Here is a 21,393-nt window from a genome sequence, read left to right as displayed (position 1 = left end):
CTTTCAGAAGTAACATGAAGATGAAAGCATTATGCAACAATGGAATTATTTTTTCTCTTTGATGTATGACTAATTGGCACATTCCATCTCCCCTGCACCCAGATATACTCTGAAGAGCTTCAGGAATATGAGATGTAAAAGATATTGCAAAGAGAAATACTGCGCCATGCAAAGATGGCAGGACACAGCTCTTATCTTTCCAGTGTATTAGAAAAAGATGAAGAATTGGTCCAGAGTCATCCTTCCCCACTGTCAGCTCTTGACTCGACGCTGTTAGTCATGGCTGAGCTACCTCTGCTTAAGGCCAGGAACAGTTTCCTTCAATGAGTTGGGCTACGGCCCCATCAAAAGAGGTGAAACCACAGCCCATGGTAAATTTTCATTTAACAGTACCCATGACGTGTCCCATCCAACACTCCAGCTGCCCTGTTCCATTATCAGTTCTGTGAAGCCAGTCTCCCCTGAGTGATTAGCTCTTACAAGCTTTCTCCCTGCACTTGATGTTACTCCAAAGAGTTGGTCTGTAATTCAAGCCCTGCTCCCTGTCAGTGACCTGTTTGTTGATCTACCGACCTTGTTTGTTAATGTCCAGTTAGTGATAAAGCACAGCAGTGCAATCATAAAAACACAAGTAACACACAGTAGCAGCTCATCACTAAATGGATAACAGCTCATCAGTAAATGCCTTATTTCTTGTAATAAGAGAAATAAACAAAGCAGCAGTGTCACAAGACTGGTTTCCTAATGCACAAGATTCTGCAAATGTCTTCAGCATCAGAAGCTCTACGGCAAAAGCAAGCACTGGCACTATCTAGGCCAAACCTGAGACAGACATCTGTAAAGAATGTTTCACGTGTCAGGTAGCAAATCAACAGCAATTAGAAATAACTCTCTCATACAAAAATTGAATGAGAACTGCTAAAAACTACAGACTTCCCTTTTATCTGCTGGTTCAGAAGGCACAAGTCATAGGCTGTGTTACAGCAGGCCCAAAACCCCATCATGGCACAGCCAGTCCTCACATCAATAGCTGCTCCTCAACTGGAAAGGGGACAACCACTCTTTATAGCAACAGAGTCCGAAAAAGCAAGGGAAGATATGGAGACCTAATGCTTTCACCATCACGTTGTTGCCCTAGAAAGGCAGCAGGTTCTAGATATCTGTTTCTTTGCTTCAGTGTTCCTGAAGTCTGTATTTCCTCACTGTTTAATCAGGTATAAACTCCATATGACACTTCCCTTTTGGGTGGAGTATTCCCCTAAATCCTCCTTCAAACAGTGCCTCCATTGTCCTGTGAACAGTGAGCAAACCTGCAGTGTTTGTATCACGGAGGTACAAGAAGAGTCTCTATAACGAAACCACTAATTTTCATTAAGCTTGTTGAGCCTTTCATCAGATCTGGTCGACATTTGCCAGCTGAATTTAAAAAGCACTGGGGAGAAATGGAAGAAGAAAGCTCACGCATGCATTGTGGCCACCTAACATCTCATTTCCCCAGGAAACCATGAGAGAGATTTTGCTATCTGAAAATTCCCTTGAGCAACCGTTTCCACTCAGACAGTAGAAGAGAAGACAAGTTCCCAACACATATACTATAGTAACTATGCACTGTCAACACAGAAGCCACCAACTCTGAGATGTGAATTAACATGCAGACCAGCAATGCAAAATCCAGTCTCTTCTGCAGTTACAATTCATCAGTTCAAACAGGAACGAACATACTTTGTTTTTCTCCCCAGATGGCTGGAAGCTGCAAAGTAATTTAGCACCCTATGTTCTAAAAAATTACCAAGCTTTTTCTTTCCTGGGTGACTTCTGCTTCCTATGCTGACTGGCCTAACAGTGCTAAGAGTTATGGAATGATATTGTTCTTATTTTGTGACTTTTTACTTTATAAGTTGCATTTTGACACATAATCTATCATGGGTCTATTCACGGGTCTTTAAGGAAGGAGCTCTGCCCAAGTGCTTCCAATATCTAACTAACAGAATGACAACCTTGAAAAGATACTGAACAACAAATGAAGATCATCTGGGACGTCTGTGCTTATTTTCAACCCTTTGAAAGGGTCTTAAGTCCTATGGAGAGGCCAACAGATTCTTACTGGCAAAGGCAAGCAACACACCTCAGGAGAGGTTTCAGTCCTAGTTTGGAGCCATGTAGAGAAATCCAAAATCTGCTCATCCTTGTAAGAAAACATTGTTCTCTTCATTAAGGCATCCAAGACATTGACATGTCCCTGCCCCTTACTCACCCAGGAGCACTAAGCTTGACAGTGAGACTTGTCTCCTGAAAGAAAAAAGGGGAAAGGGCCATGTGTCCAAGGGCTAAAAGGCTAACCATTGTCAAGGACAGTTTATGGTACTGAGAGCTTTATAATGTTAGATCGTTAGCCATCACAGGTCTCTGCCAGCTAGCACTCTCCCAGTCAGATCCTGGGTGACAGCTAGGAATTAACACAGGTGCTTGTCCCTTGGCAATAAGCAACATGCATGCTATTGAGGAGTTTGCAAGAGGTTAGCAATATGGTGGCAAGCAATTTACACCAGATGGCTTCAGCATCTGAGAATTGTCCGAGGCACATTTAATCTACTGGAGTCAAGGCAGCCCATTAATCTACGGGAACAGAACTGTGAAGACTGTTAGGCATAGGGACGTCATGTACCCTAATTCTGCTGTCTCTCCAGAAGGATCAGGCATTATAGAAGAGACTACACAAGGAAGTAACGGTAAAGAAGGGCAGACTGTGTCTCCACAAGCACATCATTGCTTGTACCTCCCAGATTGGGAATACCAAGGACAATTAACTCAATCCCACTAACAATCCAACTGCTATTGTGGCAGATTATCAAGTATTCATATGAAAAGTGCTGTGACAAGAGGAAGGCAACAAGCTGTACTGCAATGGCAGAGGGCATGGCAAAGGACTTCTAGTCCCCTACCTAGCATACAGGTTTCAGGCCATGCCAGATAGTTCAGTTCCTTCTTCTGTTGGCATTAAACTAACGAACTTAGCTTAGAAGAGATCACAGAACATTTAAGGTGACTTCCTCTGTCTTGCCTAGTCCACCAGAGATCCAAAATAGAGCTCCCATGTGTACAGGGCATCAGACAAGCAGCCATGTAGGTCCAGAGATCAGCTGAAATCTGTTCTGCACTATCAGGAGGATACTTTCCCCACAGTGGGTGTTTATCTAGGGCACACTTCCAATGAAAACCTCACTGTGATGCAAAGCAAGTCTGTGACAGACACCTTCTCAAAAGATATTTGCCATTTTGACTGCAATGCCACCTTTTCCTCTGGTTCATCTCTAACTCTCTATTTCTGCCTTAATTGCTGTAAGGTGAGCTTTGGGAAATATACTGTCATTATTTAAAGATATCTCTGCTGTAACAAACACTTTTCATGCTACTGATTGCTAATTACCAGCAAATACTTTGATAGCTGTGGAAATCAGTTAACTCTCCTCCTACCTTTAAAGGCATTGCGTCAAACTTGTCACTACGTATGAATGCACATCTTAATCCAGTTCGATCAAAACCAACAACAAATATGCTAAGAATAGACTGATGCAATTGAGTCTATGAAAGCTGAAATCATTTGCTTACTGTTTGGGACTCTATTTGAATTAATGAGTACAGTGCCATAAATACCTAAATACCATGAATTCTGTATTATGTGGGAAGCACACCTGGAATGCCAGGGTTGGGAAAAGAGCATCTTTGCTTCGTTACTGTTGCAGTGACATTTCCGCACTAATATCAGGCTCCAGCCAAGACCCCATAGGAATGGCTCTCCCTCCCTCCCAGCAAGATTTTTGCTGCTGTCCTCTCATGCTGGGAGATACGTTATAGAGGTTGTCAAAATCCAGGGATGGTAACTTGTTTTATTGTCTGTATTAGACCTACTAATGATACAAAGAACAGAGCTGACTGAATGAGCAGAACTGAGCATTGCTGTTGAAAGAGTCACTGTAAGAAAACACACTTCCATTATCCAATTTGCCACACACAATTAAGAGATATGTATTTAGAAGCTTGTCTTTTACCTTGTGAAGCGCTGTTTCTCTGATGGTGCATTCAGCACCCTGGCTGTTACTGGCTTTGCATCTTCAATTCAAACATGCTTTCCATCACCAGTAACAGTAATAAAAGTTTATTACTGTTATTATAATGGTTCTTGCATCTGTTTTTAGGTGTGTTTTTTTTTTTCTTTTGTTGTGTTTTTCCTTCCTACAGAGGGAGGTGTGCAGCTACATACGTACTAAATCTGTTTTCTCAGAAGTGAAGTTCAGCACAAAGGAACTCTGCACAGACTGAGAATTAAAACAGGAGATGGATGGAGAGCTGCAAAGTCCCCAAGCAGCAGCTCTGGCCGTGGTGGGACTTATTTATTTACATATTCTAAGTGCACCAGCAGACAACTGCCTCATTCCTTAGTCTCAGCAGTTTTGGGATCCATATGTTCTTCACTGAGGTCTGGCGGAAGACTTACACTAGAACAGATTTCCATCAGGAAAAGCCAGATTGTGGAAGCCAGCTCTGTTTACAAAATGATCCTGACTTTGACAAAAATTTGGAAGAAAGAAAGTCTGAGTTTTAATCAGCTCATCCAATTAAATCACAAGGGATGAAAAATCTGTATGTTACTCCGTTAGACTTATGTGCATGGTGGGGGAATAGGTTCTTTCCATGTGTATCTCTGTGCTTTGAGCAAGAGCACTGCTAAAGGGAAAAAAATCAGGACTGGTCAAGTCAGTTGATGAGTGATGTCCCTCAGGGGTCAGTACTGGGACCAGAGCTCTTTAATATATTCAATGACTCTGAAAGTGGGATTGAGCCCCATTTGAGAGTGTCCACCTGCTTACGATGGAGCAGTGTCAGCATTTCTGCTGGTGTGCAGAAGCACAATTCCACCAATCCCCGAAGCATTGACACAAGCAAAGAATTTGGCCACAAGTAATTCTTGAGCAAACAAAAAATGGTCCAGGTGAGTACTACCATTACTAGAGACTTCTGGGCTGCCAGCATGGAGCAAAACTGTCCTATCCACATGAATCTGAGCACAGAGAGAAGCAAGGTCTTCATCTCAGACCGCACCAAGAAAACTGCCCAGGACCCAGCATCAAATCAAGCAGACTTCAGCAGCAGTCTGCCCATAACTTACATTTTCCAACACCAATCTTTGTATCTCCTGATTTTCTTGTACAAGCTGTACAATGCAAGTTAATTGCCTGTCTGACATAGTCTCCTTAGCATATAAAATCTATCCAGGTCTTCTTTTTTTCCCCCCTTTCTGCACTGCACCATGAAAGGAACTTTGAAATAGAATCACAGAAGCAAGCGATAACCACAATTCTAAGTCACAATTCGAGCCTTTTCAAATAGGGAGGGGCAAGATGAAACCGATGACAAGGTAAACACTTTCCTCTGGTAAAAGGGAGATTTTAAAGACATTAAATAAATGAATTCCACAATGAAAGTACTACATGTATATTTATACACACATAAACTTCATGCGAACTTTTGAAAAGCAATATGCAGCTACCTAACGTTTCTAAATAAATGACCTAATTCTTCTCCTCTGAGAGGCTAAGGCCTGTCTGGAAACAGGTCTCTCACAGTGGTTATCTCAGGTTGGGAACCCAAATCCCCCTGGTACCAAGACAGCAATCAATGAGTGCTACATTGACCATATGTTACATATAGACCATATGTATGGACATTATATAACTACTAATAAAGATCTGAGTTAAAAAGAGAGTAAATATAAGGATAGTTAGACATGGACTCTTATCTTGGAAATAAGCAAAGCTCTCACAAAAGGATGCTAAGCATATCAGTACTCACCAAACTGAAATCAAAGAATATTCAGGCTCTATCCAACCTGACCCTGAGTGCCTCCAGGGATGGGGCATCCACCACCTCTCTGGGCAACCTGTAAACTAGCAGCAAACTATTGCTGGTCATCAACTCATGAGTGCAGATGTTGTTTAAATAAAGATGATACACATCCATGGCACATCATTGCAACCTTCTTGTTCAGGCTCAATAAAACATGTTATTAATTCCTAAACAGTGCAGTTTTCTCACTCTGCTGTTTCTGATTTTTATCTGAAGAAAGAGGAGGATTTACAGAAGCACTGTGACTGGTTAGACAGCAAGGCTGTGTAATGGCTTATATCACCGTTCTAAAAATCTAAAATTCATTTCAAGCCACAAGAAAGCAGGAAGATACATGTCAGCTTACAGAAAATTATGCATGCATGTATTCTGAAGTCCTCAAATGCCCTTTTTTTCCTCCAAGTAATGTCAGAAACTCATGATCAATACGTTTTAAGGAGTGACAGAGCACTGTAATTATTATTACTGCATATGTGAGTCCAAGTAAAGGAAAACCTATGCTTGAATGAGGAGACTTCAAAGCTTCACTCAAGACAGCCTACCTAATCTGTAAACAAGACCAATGAAGTGAGCTCATCTTTGAAAAGGTGTCAAGAAACATTCTGCAGAGAAATCCACCAAACTAAATAACATAACTTAAAGCATGTAGGTGACTACACAGTCTTCTAATTCTCTACTCCAGCAAACACAAGGAAAAAGTGAAGGAGGGAGATTCTATGTGACTTTTGTTCAGGGTCTTGGAAACATGAAGTAATTACACATCGTGGAGGTGTTTTGCTCAGCAGAAGCCAACTGAACAAACTGGGATTTTTCAAATACTGTGGTCATGGCACGCAGAAAGCCATGAGATCTGATCAGAGGAAGCAGAAGATGCCACAAAGTCTCTTAGAGAACGGGAAACTTGAGAATAATGATCAATCGGTAGTATTAGATTATATGCACCTTTCTCATAATTAAATACCTCGAAGTAAGATTCTGTCACTTACTGAGCAGGAACATGCTGAAAACCAGCCCAAAACCTCCTGAAATTGCTCAGCACCAGCCCACATTAGAGATGTCTAGAAATGAGATGTTCTGAATTCTGAACTTTTCCCTCCCTCAGGGCTGCAGAGGAAACTGCCATGCACTTGGGATTCACACTGCACACTCCTCCTCTGGACACATCAATTTATATTTTTTTCCCCAGAGAGAACGAGAAAGCTGGAGCCTTATTTTTTAAAGCACGTCTGGAAAAAGAGCAACAAGAAAAAGCGAATCTCATCTGTGTTTTAGGCATGTTCTTAACCTCTTTTCTGGTTCAGTCCCTCAGTGATTTAGGTTGGCATTTAGAAACATTTTTCTTCCTAGATCCCTGTTGTCTTTGGCTGTGTAGAAGGCCTTGTGTACCTCAGTCCTACCAGACCCAGTGCTTATAAATTTCTAAGTACTGCTGAACTCACATAACTCATTCAAGATACAACTTGTTCATTTCTAGAGGCAGTGAAGCTGATAGCGCTTGAGCCTTCAAAATCTCACCTCAGCACTATGGTATTGCATCTTCCCATTCTGCATGTGGCCCCCCATTGTGAGTACATGAAAATAATAGTTACAAGTGTCATTCATTTATCTGAGCGAAACTAAAAATAATTCCAGGGGCAAAATAACATCCATCCATAACATCCTTCTCTGTAAACCAGAAAGAGAACAGGCTGAGAGAACTGGGGCTGTTCAGCTTGGAGATGAGAAGGCTCTGGGGAGACCAGATAGAAGCCTTTAGGTACCTAAAGAAGGTCTGTAGGAAAGAAGGGGATAGACTCTTTACCAGCGTCTGCTGTGACAGACAAGGAAAAATGGATGCAAACTGAAAGAGGAGAGATTTAGACTGGATATAAGGAAGAAGTGGTGAAGCACTGGCACAGGCTGCCCAAAGAGGCGATGGATGCCCCATCCACCTCAAGGTCTGGCTGGACAGGGCTTGGAGCACCTGATGGAGCTGTAGGTGTCCACATTCACTGCAGAGGAGCTGGACCAGACGGTCTTTAACGGTTCCATCCAACACAAATGATTCTATGGAAGCACTTAGAATTCTCAGGAAAAAAAGAAAAAAAAAAGATACATCCTACAATGTAACCCCATATCCCATGTAATGGCCATTGCTTGTGAGAAGACCACAAAATGTTGTCTTTTTATATGTAAATGACTAAGTACCACCGTCTGTAAAACCGGACTAACACTAACTTAATGCAACTCAATCCACTCTAACAACGATCAATAGTGATCTGAAGAAAATACCATTAGAGATTTCGAGGAGCTGAAGCATGACAGCAATCAAGTCCACAGAAATATCCCAGCTGATAACTACCTCTTCCTTCACTCCCAATCCCCTGTTCCAATGATGAAGCCACTAAGACAGTTTACTAAATCCCAGGAGAGTTTTTAAAATAACTTTCCATGTGCCCACACTTTCCCCTGTGAAAGGATATTTTCCCTGCTGACTTTTACAAATTACACTATCACTTCTCTATAGACCTATTTCCAAGCAGAAAAATGTGCCTTCTTTAAGAAGCACAACTAGAGAAGAAAACTTCACTATAACAACCCAAAGCTACTGAGCAGAGGAGATTAAAAACAGCTATCTTTCCCAAAAAAAACCAACCTTCCAAATGTTATCTTACCTAAATGTCAGAATAATTTGGAGCAATAATTTCTGAATACAAACAAACCAGGTTAGGACACTATTATAATATCATTATTACAACAAGAGCTGTTAGCACTACTGACAGTCTGTTTTTTCCTTACCATTAGATGTGTGCTTGATTGTCCAGTGAGTTTATGGCATCAGGATTAAAGGAGAGATGTCACTATACTGGCACTAAACCCACACTGGAGTCTTAGAGAAACATTTATAAAATAAGCCATTGCCTGGCATGTAGGTGACCAGCTGATGTTTGCAGTGTGTGTGCAAGGCTCCCAAAGGACCTTGCAGTCAAAGAAACCAACATTGATACCATGCTCAGAATTACAGGCAAAGAATGATTTAACTTTGCCTGCTTTATCTACATCCGCCTTCCGCTCCACATAGAGATTCATAAATCTTCTGTGCACTGATATCAGCTTTCTTTGCAGCCTTTATTCCCTTGGTTCAAAAGGATTGGCTTGGATAGTCTAACCTTTCAAAAAACAGAAATAAATAAAAATCTAACCTATTTCCCAATTCACATAAGCATCCTTTCTTGCTCCAAACAGACTCTCTCAGCAACATCAAGACTGAAGCATAAACATCAATCTAAGTCCCCAGCCACAATTACTCTGATCCAAATAACCCAAACTTTTCCAAAACCCAGATTCTCTGAAAATAAATCAGTCATTTTGATCCAAGATCTTATTATAGATAAAGTGATGTGAAGTATGTTGATCTCACTGTAGTACTCAACCCTTCATCCTCACTCAAAAGAAACGGCCTGGACCTTAAGAAATAACAGGCAAGAAATTAAAACTATAATTATTTCCATCTTTTCTTATCCATACAGACAACACATAATAAAGTGGACAAGGCTAACCAGTACAAGTGAGATGCAATTTGAGACTAAGATGACAGAATTACTTATACAAGGTACTTATGTGACCACCAGGTATCTTAATTCCTGTTATAGTCAACAAAGATCTCATGGAATATAAGAAGCAAATGAAAGAACAACTGGCCCACAGTGAGCTTACAGCAGGCTTCCTCACACTGACCGCGCACTGTTAACTATAATCACAGTTTAGGTAGGATGAACCCAATTCAGCTAAGTGAAGATAGCCCCAATCACTTGAGATGTCCCAGAGCCTCCAAGATGTATTGCCGTTGATGGCAGACACAACACAAGACCTGCTGGAAATTCATATCCTCATGCAGCATTTGGAAGGATGCCTGTCACATCTCGTGCAGCATCAGTAGAGCAAAATCCTGCCCCTAGATTACATCTGAACTGAAATCACACACACAAACATTGGTGCTGTAATCCAGAAATGGAGCCCTGTCCTTCAAAGATAACCTTACTGTTAGAACAAAACACTGCAGTTCCTGAGTACTCATGTAATAACATCCCTGCATCATTCTGATGGTATTTTTCCATCCTTTAATGGAACACATCTGTAGCAATGTCGGATATAAACTTGAGCATTATTTGATTTTTATTTTTATATTTCTTTAGTAAATGAAATTGGAAAATACATGAAATTTCATGCTTGGCAATGTTGTTACAATGATACTTAGGAGAGCTGTTACAGCACAGCTAACCATCTAGAAAAAAAATGAACATTCTTTCTCATTTACACATCAGAACAAAGCTGCTTTTTAATGATGCAACATCTCATTCCCAATCATCAAAGAAACCCTTTCTTTTTGGCAAACACCTTAACTTGAACTCTATGGAACTACTGACAAGCACATGCAGACTGGCTTCCAGGCACCTCAAGGGGCAGCAGATACCTTTTGTACAATACAAGATAAATCTATATCCTTGCTTTGACAACGTTTACATGCAATCATCATACTTTAGTGTTTGAGTGCATCTGACTGCCTCAGCCTCTGCAAAGAATGGCTATTGCAGAAGGAGAGTACCTGAGAAAGGCCATTGGAGGTGACTTAAAGCTATATTTGACTGCAAAAATATTGTATCTGAGTTATTTTGATCATCATACTGTGATGGTGCTCAGCATCGATTACTTTCCATTAAAGTAATAAAAAAGCACTGAAGTTTCCTATTGGCTTGAGAAGGGGGAAAGGAACCCAAATACTTGAAACACTGCCCTGAATTTGAGGGTCTCAAACCAGTTTCTTTCCTTTCTCCATTCTTGGCTAACATTTTTATGTGCTCTACACATGGTTCCAAATTTTAAGTGTAAGTTCTGAGTTGTGGCTCAAAATACCTTCCCCATAGCTCACACTGTAGTGATCAAAAATAATCATTACCTTTTCAGAGTAAAAATATCTGTGTTTCAACCTGAATCAGTCCTTCAACATCCATGAGTTGGATAGATAACATCAGCACTGTATTCAGGTCTGTTAACAATGTGAAGGTCCTTTATCTGCAATACTCATAAAACAGTGAAGAAAATGCTTCAAATTGTTATGACTAATTAGAGGAAACCTATCAATCTTTACTCACAAAAACTAAGTTAATTTCTTTGTAAAGTGGAATATTCAGTGTCCTCTTTGCTATGAAAACCAGTTGGTACAGAGGAAATACAGGAAGGAAGTAAGAATAAACCCCAAATATAGGAGTGGAAGACATTCTGCAGCCTTTGGGACTATCAAGATAACTCAAGTGATTAACATGGGAACAAATAAGAAAATACGGAGATACAGAGCACACACAGAGGAAATGCAGGGGCAGCCCTGAGCCCCATGGAAGATCCATAACAATAACATTGTCTACACTTCCAGAGACTGAAAAACTTTGGCAACCACTCTGCTGTCAGACTAATTGTGCCACAGGGGGTCAGACAAGAGGATAGACAACACAGTGCATGCTTTCATTGAGCTCCAGATATAACCACGATATAAGCCTCATGACAATAAATGGGATCACATACAGAAATCAGTGCTGAAGAAGAGGAATAAAACATTAAGAATAAAGTTCTTAGCTTGAGAGATAACTCTAAACCAGTGAATAAATTTTAAAATGGATGTTCTTTGATGCAGGAAACAGTATTGTGCTTTCTGGCTGCAAAGCCTCTAGTAAAACTGAATCCCAATATGCAACCAGTGCTGCTAGGGAGTACACAATAGAAAGAACACTGAAGTGTGTCTCTGCGTCTGGATTTTTCCTGTATGTGTTTCGTTTGAAAGCCATCTGATCTTTGACTTCAGAGAACAGTTAAAGCAACGCAAAGGCTCTGTGTGAGGTCACTATCCAGCAAAACCTTACTTGAAAAAGAAAACCTAAAAAGCACTAAAAAGCTGCAAGTACAAGGATGTTGGGACACTAAGGGAAAGTCCAAAAAGACTCAAAAGCCTAAAAGTATAAACTAATACATCAAGGTGGGGGGGGAGATGAGGAAGTGTATTATCTATATCTGCTGCCCTGAGTAGTAGTAAATTAGCAGCTGTCTGCATGCATCTGTCTGCCGTAATTTATACTTCCTTCTAGAATTCCAATATGAGATACCATCTGCAGATAAGTAATCTATGTGACCTCAAAATGATGTTCTGCTCCTTTTCACGTTGCAAGCAGAGTTAGGAGGACACCAGCACCTGGCACATTTGTTATCCCCCAGACTTTCCTCTGGGGCTCTCATTGATGACAAGCCTTGCCCTTCCTGCTGCATATTTCATTCTGTCCACTTGAAGACACATCACCTAGAAAGCGCTGTATATGTTGTGTTTCCCAATACCCCAACATTTCATAATTTTAAACAATCTCCTCTTCAGATTTTAAACACAATGACATAAGGTGAACAGACAGAATGGGAATTCCACTCAGTGGGTCACAAAGTTGTTATCCTCCACCAAAGAGCTGGCAGGTCATGCAAAGGAAGTGTTCATTCATATTTCTGGCAGCTCTGCTCATGGCAGGGGGTTGGAACTGGATGATCTTTGAGGTCCGTTCCAACCACAAGCCATTCTGTGATTCTATGATTTTTTGCCAACAGGAAAAATAAATAAATAAATAAATAAATAAATAAAAAACATGGGCATAAACCATTTGTCCCAGTCTTGGTATGGAGCTGTTAGCACTGGCTGCTTTGATTTCATTGTAGACATTCATACCATTTCTAAACAGGAATGTTAAACGCAGCCTGGCACATGTATTCTTGATGACAGCAGTGTTTGGCCTCAAAAATCACCTGGAATCTATAATAAAGATGACAATACAAAAACCATTTGGCCAACAATCCAGAGGAACTCAGGGTTTAATCCACAAATTGAGACATTTCCCTGAGCTCTATCAAAAGTCTTTACACCAAACTTTGTCTCTGGCTGCACCATTACAAATTAGATCTTCCTGTACCTAGGTAAATTCATGCTTCTCTCTCAGAACTGGCTGATATTCAAACCAGTTCATCCACTGATTTAGATTGATGACCAGCTCATTGGTCTGGGTACTATAAATTAACAGCACCATTTCTAGCTATCTAAATGCCTGAAAGCATGACTTTGTTTTGGCACATATCACACTAAGATTCTGCTTGAAATTTCAAGTAATCCATTCTAGTCAATAAAAAGTTAATAGAAAATGGTTTACAATTATGTGACATCAGCACTTACACATTTGCCCTGTCCTACACCAGTTAAAAAGCCATTGCAGGTTCCAGTTATAGCACTCACAGCTCTGGCTGCTTTTTCAGAACACCAACTGTTAGTTAATTTTGTTAGCATAAACACCCAATAAAATTTTATGATGTGTTCAGCTCTCATTAAAGATGAAAAACAGGAGCAGAGAGCAGCACCCACAAATAATTCCAGTGCAGGATAGCTCTGGTGTCGTGGACCCCCCAGAGCTCATTCAGATTCAGAGCTTGAGGCTGCCTGTGCCAGAGGGCACTGAAGAGATGGAGAACAAAGCCAACCACCACTGCTGGAAACCCCTCAAGCTCTGCACAGCCCTGCTGTAATGCTTCTGGCAAGCATTTGTTGGTAAAAGGATGGTCCTTCTCCAGATCCTTTCTTGTGGTCTCTCCAAACCCTTAAAACAACAGCTGTTCTAGGCTAATTACACTCTAGCTGGTGCACACTTGCTCAACACTACAAGCAGCCCTGCTCCTTTTATTCCCCAACACCAAAAAAAATCCAAAACCAAAAACAAGAGAAGTAGTAGCAATAATAAGCATTGCAGAAACTCTTTCCCATCATTGCATTCTCACCAACCAGGGAAAACATCACTTCTGCCAGTAGATTTTTGATCAGCAGTCAATTTATAAACCAGTCTGGTCATCTCCCTTTGCCATCCTATCCTCCTCAAAGGAACTCTTGGAGATTTCTACTGATTTCACTATCCCCTTGGCCATATTTTCTGTTAATGGAAACCTTCCAGGACAGCTGACTCTAGGATGGTTCAAGGAAGCTCTCAAGGGAATACATCAGGAATTACTGACAAAATCATCAGGTACAGTGAGAACCACAGAGAAAGCAGATTTCATTGTCTGAAATAACGTGAGTTATAGTCAAGAATTTCCCACAGTCAGTGCTCATAAAATCCTTAATGCTTCATTGTTTTCGAGTTTCAGAAACGTCTGAAGTCTTTCCATTTACACCAACAGAAGCAGAAGACCTCTCAGTAACTCAGCACTTCCACCATACGCTGTCAACTGAAATCTTACAGTTTACAAAAAGGAGAGAGAATGTGACAAAAACAGTTTCAAACACTTCCCTTGAAGTTCCCCGGCTTTTTCCCCCCCCCTTGATTTACAATTCATATTTCTCTGTTCTGTCAGGCTTTGCCTTCTGCTGCTGCTTTGTGAGAACCCTCCCACGAAGGATAAAGTAGTTGGAGGGTCTATAAAAACTCATGAAGTGTTGATGATGTTGCATCATCAAGCGTGTTCAACCCCACGTGAAAACAAATGTTACTCTATGAGCAGCCAAACCAACTCCTAGAATCCTAATGGCAAAGAAGTCTACAGGTTTCCCAAGACAACACATTTCTCCCCTTTAAAATGACCCCACTTTTCCCCTGCCAACACCTACAGCGGGCTTGTAGGGAGGGATATGCTTGTGGGATGTCATCAGCACATGCATTAATTGGCTCTTAAATGGACAATGGCTAGTTTTGCCTTCTTTTTCCATGTCAGAGAAACTCATTTCCAGGCTATCTTCTCTAACTGTTTTCACTGAATTTAAGATCATTATTAGGCTAAGTTTGTAAAGTTTGGTAGGTTATACTCAGCAGTTCAATTCTCTGTCTGTATAATTGAAGTGATTCTCCCCTTCTGGCAGATGTTTGCCTCTATTGTTAACTTAAACTCTAAGCTCTCTGAAGGAAAAACTGTTTCTGTCTCCATAGGGTAGAGCACTCAGCAGGAGTAACTCTTGATCTTAGCTGGAACGCTTATGCAATGCTATATTAGACTACTCTAAAGACTGGTGTTTTGAGATGAAAATATGACTTCTTAAGGAACCCCCCTTTAAGTAGAACTGGATTTTCAAGACAGCTGACTGGTCATTCTCTAAAACCCCAGCAGCTATGCCAGGTCCTACTTTAATACTTGTTAGATGCAGAAGTCAACTTTTCATTCCCCATAGAGTATTAAATTGGACAACTCATAAATATACTCCATAGTTGTGCTCATAGAAACTGTGTGCAAGTAATATGTACAAGAATTTGTTTCTGCTTCAGCAATAATACATACGAACTACAATAGCTTCTTTATCAGTACTTTCTGCATCCAGATGTGCCAGGACACTACAGCTCTACAGCTGTCATAATTTCAGAGGTATCGAATCTCCATAATTAAACCAAAATAAGTAAGTAGTAGTTCAATTGAAATTCACGAATTTCACATAGGGGCAATTGTTCACATAAAAGAGGATTAGATTCATCAAGTGTAGACGCAGTAATGCCTTACTAAAGAACAGCTCCAAGAATAAGCTACTATAAAAAAGTAACTCTTTCATGTCGTGTTTAAAGGGCATTACTGACATTTGATCACAACTATATGAGCACTATGTCACCCCTTTAGATCAAGGCAACTCCTTGCAAATATCCTCTTTTGCAGGGACACGCTAAATACATCAGTTTCTTTTTCTTATAGGTCAACATTGCTTTTTTCAAAATAATGGGAGTGCAAGCAGGGGTAAAATCTGCTCTTCCAGTTCAGCTTAATTTCACATACTTTACTTTTACAAAGAATTTAAATTACTTCATTGAATTGTTTTCCTATCTACTTTCTTGCATACTGAAATTGATAATTAGCACAATTGTCTCTCCTTTAAAAGAAAAAAACCCCACAAAACTAAAAACAAAACAAAAGCTCAATTCAAGTGATTTGATGCTATCCTCAGGCATTCATTGGTGCTGATTAAAAATCAACTTACAGTTATTGAGGCAGATGTCCCAACCTCAATACTTTGATTCAATGATCTTTTCTTAAGGTGTAGGCATACTTTAAGTCAAGAGAGGAGGAGTGACTGCTTAGCATCTGTTATAGCAAAAAATGTACCCTTTAAGGCACAGCTAGGAAAGCCATGATGGAAAAACAGGCTAATTGTTAAGTTTTAACACAATGTTGTTTCTTTTAAACATACAGTCTGAGTGATTCCTGTCACTCCTGCTGGGAGAAGAAAACATTCATCTTGTATTCACCCACTGGGATCTGAATCAGGAATAAATTAAAACCTAGATCCATGAAAAGATGTAAATGTATAACAAAACATCACTGCAATTTAGGTGGAGAAATGAAAGCATTACAAACACACAGGGTATTTCAGTACTCATTGCTGTCATGATGCTGGGGCCATATCTTGTTTACTGGTGTACACCAAAGAAGCTTCACCCATATCTGATGGGATAACAGGAGACCTGACACAGAAGATGCATGCTGTGTCCAAGACAGGTCCACACAAAACAGCTACCACAGATATATTCATTCAAAGATACAGTCAGAGAGAAGTCAGAAGAGATGGAATCAGCAGCAGCAGCAGCATAGAGCCAGACAGCAAGCGCAAATCTACAGATGAGGCTGCTGCAGGAAGCTGGGGCATTCAAACCCTACCCTGCAGATTGTGCATAGCCGCCAACAGGTTGGCTAAATGCATTTTTGTACAAAGCAAAGAGATGGTGCATCCTTCTGTTCCCAGGAGACATTGATGCTTTCCATCTCCTTCCCCTCTCTGAAGAACAGACACTGGCCCACCTCCAGGAAGGCAGACAGGAGCGTTCCTGCTATGGAGCAACCAGTCTCATGTTACCTACTGCAGTTTCCCAAAGGATAGGAGCTCATGAGGCTCTGAATCCCCAGCATCACTTAAAATGACACCAGATCCTGCTCGCTGGGATACCTCCTTGCTCACTGTACACAAATGGGCTCCAACCCAGAAATTACTCCTTTCTAACGAAAGAAATGACACCCAATGCTTTCTTTAGACATTCCTCCCTCAGGGTGGATAAAATTCAGAGTCTCAATATGAAGCAAATTTCTTCCCACAGCACCTACTTTGGTAAATAATCTAATAAAAGAAGTGAAATTTAAGACAACTTCTGTGCCTCATATTGGCTGTCACGGGGCTTCGCACTGTTGAATGAAAGCCAAGAGCCAGGAACTGCACTGTGCAGTATTGAAGAGCCTGAGCCCCCATATGGAGATTGCCCTCGTTAATTCCTTCAAGAAACCCACCAAAAGGAGACAATTGGGAAGAGACTCCCAAATTCTTATGCCTATATAAGTGAACCATCTTTCCAAAAAGTCTTCTTGCTTAGAGTTGAAGCCTCCTCCCAGCCCACACAGAAGGAGTATCCAGTTTTGTGTAGACTTTCAGCAATGTAAGGCTCACTACCTCAGGCACCCAAACATGACAGAAACATTCCCACAACAAACCTTTTCATTATAGCATTGGGGCGAATCCATTTGCCTTCCTCCCACAAATTGTCTTAGGAAAGGCAATGGGATTAGTCATCGGCAGGAAAAAAGAGCATTGGAAGCCATATGTACACAAGCTATTTCTCAATATAGTTCTCTCTAATCAACAAATTGTGATCTCTCAGTAGCAATCATGAGTGGCTTAGAGACAGATCTTGGTTAAAAACAGTTCAATGTGTTACATGGAAATGCCTATAAATATATACACATAGATATGTGTTTTAGTAGGCATGCATTACTACAATTTGGCATTATAGTTGAGCTATTTACTTAAGGACCTTAACAGCATCCCTCTTTTTAGAACACTGCCTCTACTGCTCACTGCATCTGAGCAAAGCTGTAAATCTTGCAGAGGGAAGTTGGAGTCCGAGTGCTTATTGCTTAGTGAGACGAAAAATCAGCAAAGCCAGGAAGAGTGACCTTGCCCTGGTGACTTGGCAATTGCTGCCCTTCAGATGACATGCAGTGCCAATGTATTTTGGAGGGGAGAAGAGAAAAAGCAATCAAAAAAAAAACCCACCTTATGTCATGAACAGAGAAAATAACAGTGTTTGACTCACAATGGATTTCCAACCCACAGTACTGGCACAACCCAATCCCTCTTATAAATACCCCAGCTCTCACACATCACTGCTGCTCTCCTACCAGCAACTTCCAATTTTTATGGGAGTTTATTCCGCACTCATTCCTTTCTCCCATCCTCTCTCAATCTTTAAATAGTCCTCGGTGTGTTTAGATCCAAGCACTGAGTGAGTACAAGAAAAGGAGGTAAGGGCAGACTTCCCTCTGCTTCTTCTCCTGTTCAGGTATCAAATAGTTGTTCTTCTCTATTAAGCAACTGATTTCCATGACACTTGTACAAAGTCAATGTTTGCAATTGCAATTATTCTGTCAGTTCTGATTAAAACTGGCCAATGAGTTAAGAAGTTAGGAGATCGGGTCAGAAAAGTTTGGTGTGTTTTGCTGTTGCTTAATATCTGGTTTTCTGTGGGGAAAAACATTTCAAAAGCATTTCCATACTTCAGAAGTCAGTGTCACAAAACACTCCTTCATTCTGTCTCTTTTCTAGTCTACTATACTGGGGTTTTTTGCTTGTTTTTCAGCCCTGTTTTATACAGTTCCATTTCAGAACTCTTCCTGGAATCAGTCGTGCATGGAGCTTTCTGTTTTAATTAAAAACCTGAAACCATTAATCACGTCAATCTTCTGACTTGAAAAAATATGTTTATTTCCAATGGGAAAACATACATTTCCTACAGCATCTGAAAATACCATGAGGATGCCCTCCAAGACAATGACAAACGTCTCAATTATCGTGTGTTAACAATATAACCATTCCAGCCACATATCTTCTGTGTGAATTAAAGCATTAGGTTAGCAGCTTGATAAAACAAATTATTTCTGACACTCAATACCATTTTCTGTTCAACCCAAAACTCAAACAAAACCAAGGTGTGCAAAAAAAGGAGGCTCAGCTTTGAAATTACAGGCGAGATCCATGGAGGACCTCCAATCTCAGGCTCTCTGATTACGCAAAGTGCTCATGAATGGGTTTAACTTGAGATATATGATTAGTCATGGAGCTAAGTAAACAGCTTCAGCAGACTCATCTGAACTGTTTGTGCACTTCCACAGCCCCCATCAAGCAGCATCTTTTAGTACTTATGCAGATGCATGACTAATGGGTTTCATCCTTAAAAGATCAGATGATAAAAGGAGCAATGACTGAATTCATTCCACAGGAGAGGTAAAGCTGTGTGGCTAAGTCTGCAAACTTGTAGGAAATGGGTACACACTGACTAGACACAAAGTTGCCAACCAGGTGAGCAGCACTGGCATTTCAAACAGCAACATGATATCAAGCCTAAAAGACGGAACACGAAGTCCGCGTTAAGTAATAAAATAAAAGAAGCCAACACAGCACCATTTCCAGCTAACCATAAATTCTGTATTTCCTTAAGGTGCATCCCATTAGCCAGCATAGAAACATGCCTCATGACAAAGTGCAGTTCTTGAGATCCTTGGAGTAAACAGTTAAATAAGTAAATAAATAATACCCTGCAAAACAGAAATACAAACACCAAAACACGCTTTGAAAAGTTGCAGAAGCAGCATCAGCAAAAATGCCTACGAGAAGGCACAAACCCTCACAACTCCCATTAAACAGCACAGCATCGCCATGAAGGTAAATGCAAGGGCCATGTTCGTTAGTAGCAGGAAAAGAAACAATAATCAAACAAACAAAAAACAGTGCAAATTTGATTGGAATCAGGTGTGAGGACCCAATTACATCTTGGTTGCATTTAGCTGAGGGCACTATCAGGTGCTTTATCCTAGCTACTTATTTTTTCCAGCTGCTAGCTAGGCAAACAAACCGTGGCAAGAAGTGAACACAGCAGCTCTACTGATCCCACACAGCACACCAGCACTCATCTTTACCTTTAAAGCATTTTAACCTGTTTGAAGCAGGAGCGCCAGTTCGGAGCGTTCCAGCGCTTGGGACCGCGAGGCCTCAGCATCCCTACAAGCTCGGTCATCACCTTCCCGAGCCACAACCCCAAAGGGGCGAACCCAGGTGCCAAGCAGGAGCACTGAAGTTGGCAAAGTGCTGGGATGGGGAGGAGAGCAAAGAGCTGCCGCCCCGGCTTTGGGGGGGAAACGCTCCCGGCTACAGGTTTAGGGACGGAATAAAGGGGAGCCGGGCTTACCTTGGGCCCCTTGCCGCTGGAGCAGCGCACGTTGTTGGACACCCCAGCCGTCTGGTTCATGCTGGGGCCGAGCAGGAAAGTTGTGCCGCGGAGGGGTTGGAGGAGACGGGCTGCCCCCGCAGCGGAACTTCGCCCCCAGACTCGGGGCTGTGCGCACCGGCTGCGCTCCCGGCTTCCCCGCTCCAAAGCAAACCCTAAAACAACCCACGGCCGCCGGCTCCGCTTCCTCCCCCGCCCTCCAAAACAGAGGCGAGGCGAGCCCGGTCTGCCCGCCCCCCGAGCTCCGGAGCCGCCGCGGCAGCGGGGAGGGAGGGAACGGCTCCGCGCGGTTCGGTTCGGTTCGGTTCGGTTCTGCTACCCAGGGCGCGCTGTCCCGCAGCCCGACCTCACCCCGCTCTTCCCCACCGCAGAGCGCTCACTTCTCCGCCGTTTTTAATCCCCCCTCCCTTCCTCCAGCGAGAGAAACCGCATTAAAAACCGCCAAGCTTGGGCCGGGTTCTGTTCTTTATTTTTTCTTCTAATTTTTGACCTCCCCCCCCCCTCTTCCTCTTCCTCCAATGCTTGGGGCAGTTAGAGCAGCTGTCTCTAGTGAAATGAAAGGGTGGCTGTGATGCAACGGAGAGATGTTTATTTACTCATAAGCCTCGGGATTTAGGTCTTAGTATAATTTATGTAATTCTTCATCAGGTACACTGGACAGAAATGGGTCTGTACAACCTCCCCTGCTTTGCTGATAAACATTGATTTTAAGTAAAAAATAATAAGCGAATCCACAACATGAATCATGACCAGAACCTCTAGAACCATAAAGTACCCCTCATTGGAAGGGATACATAAGGACCATCAAGTCCAGCTGTCTGCAGGCTCTCTTCCCTCTCTCCATTCAGCCCATGAGGGTGAGCGCTGCCTCCTCTGTCCTTGCAACAAAAACTTGTGTGAAAATCCACTTGCAAAGTAAGGAAAAGTAAAGGCAAAAAAACAGCAAAACAAGCTATAAACAACCCTACCTCTGGATAAGAGCTATAATCGTGCACAATTCATCTTACCAAATTGTATATTTTATGGTTGGTTTTTTTTTCCCCCTTAGGAGTTCAACCATCCAAAGAGATCACTGAAGGCAGTGTTATATCACAGTATCACAGTCTTGTTTTCAAAACATACCTTAAAACCTTTAGATAAAAGTTTCCCAGGTGTTGCTTCTGTCAGGGAAGCACCTGGGCCATACAGCAGCTCCTCAGAG

The 21,393-nt window shown here is 41.6% G+C and overlaps 1 protein-coding gene across 1 annotated transcript in view; it reads right to left on the bottom strand.

The window, feature by feature from the left end:
* Positions 1-20,383, bottom strand: part of DPP6 (dipeptidyl peptidase like 6) — a 445,939-nt gene extending 425,556 nt beyond the window's left edge. The window contains exon 1 of the mRNA XM_015852842.2: positions 20,154-20,383. Coding sequence (XP_015708328.1) covers positions 20,154-20,213 — 60 coding nt within the window. The 5' untranslated portion in view covers positions 20,214-20,383. The remainder of the gene's footprint in view (positions 1-20,153) is intronic.
* Positions 20,384-21,393: the final 1,010 nt, after the last annotated feature.

Source organism: Coturnix japonica, chromosome 2 (genome assembly GCF_001577835.2).
Source record: "Coturnix japonica isolate 7356 chromosome 2, Coturnix japonica 2.1, whole genome shotgun sequence".
Taxonomy (NCBI): Eukaryota; Metazoa; Chordata; class Aves; order Galliformes; family Phasianidae; genus Coturnix; species Coturnix japonica.
This window is presented reverse-complemented; position numbering and strand designations above follow the sequence as displayed.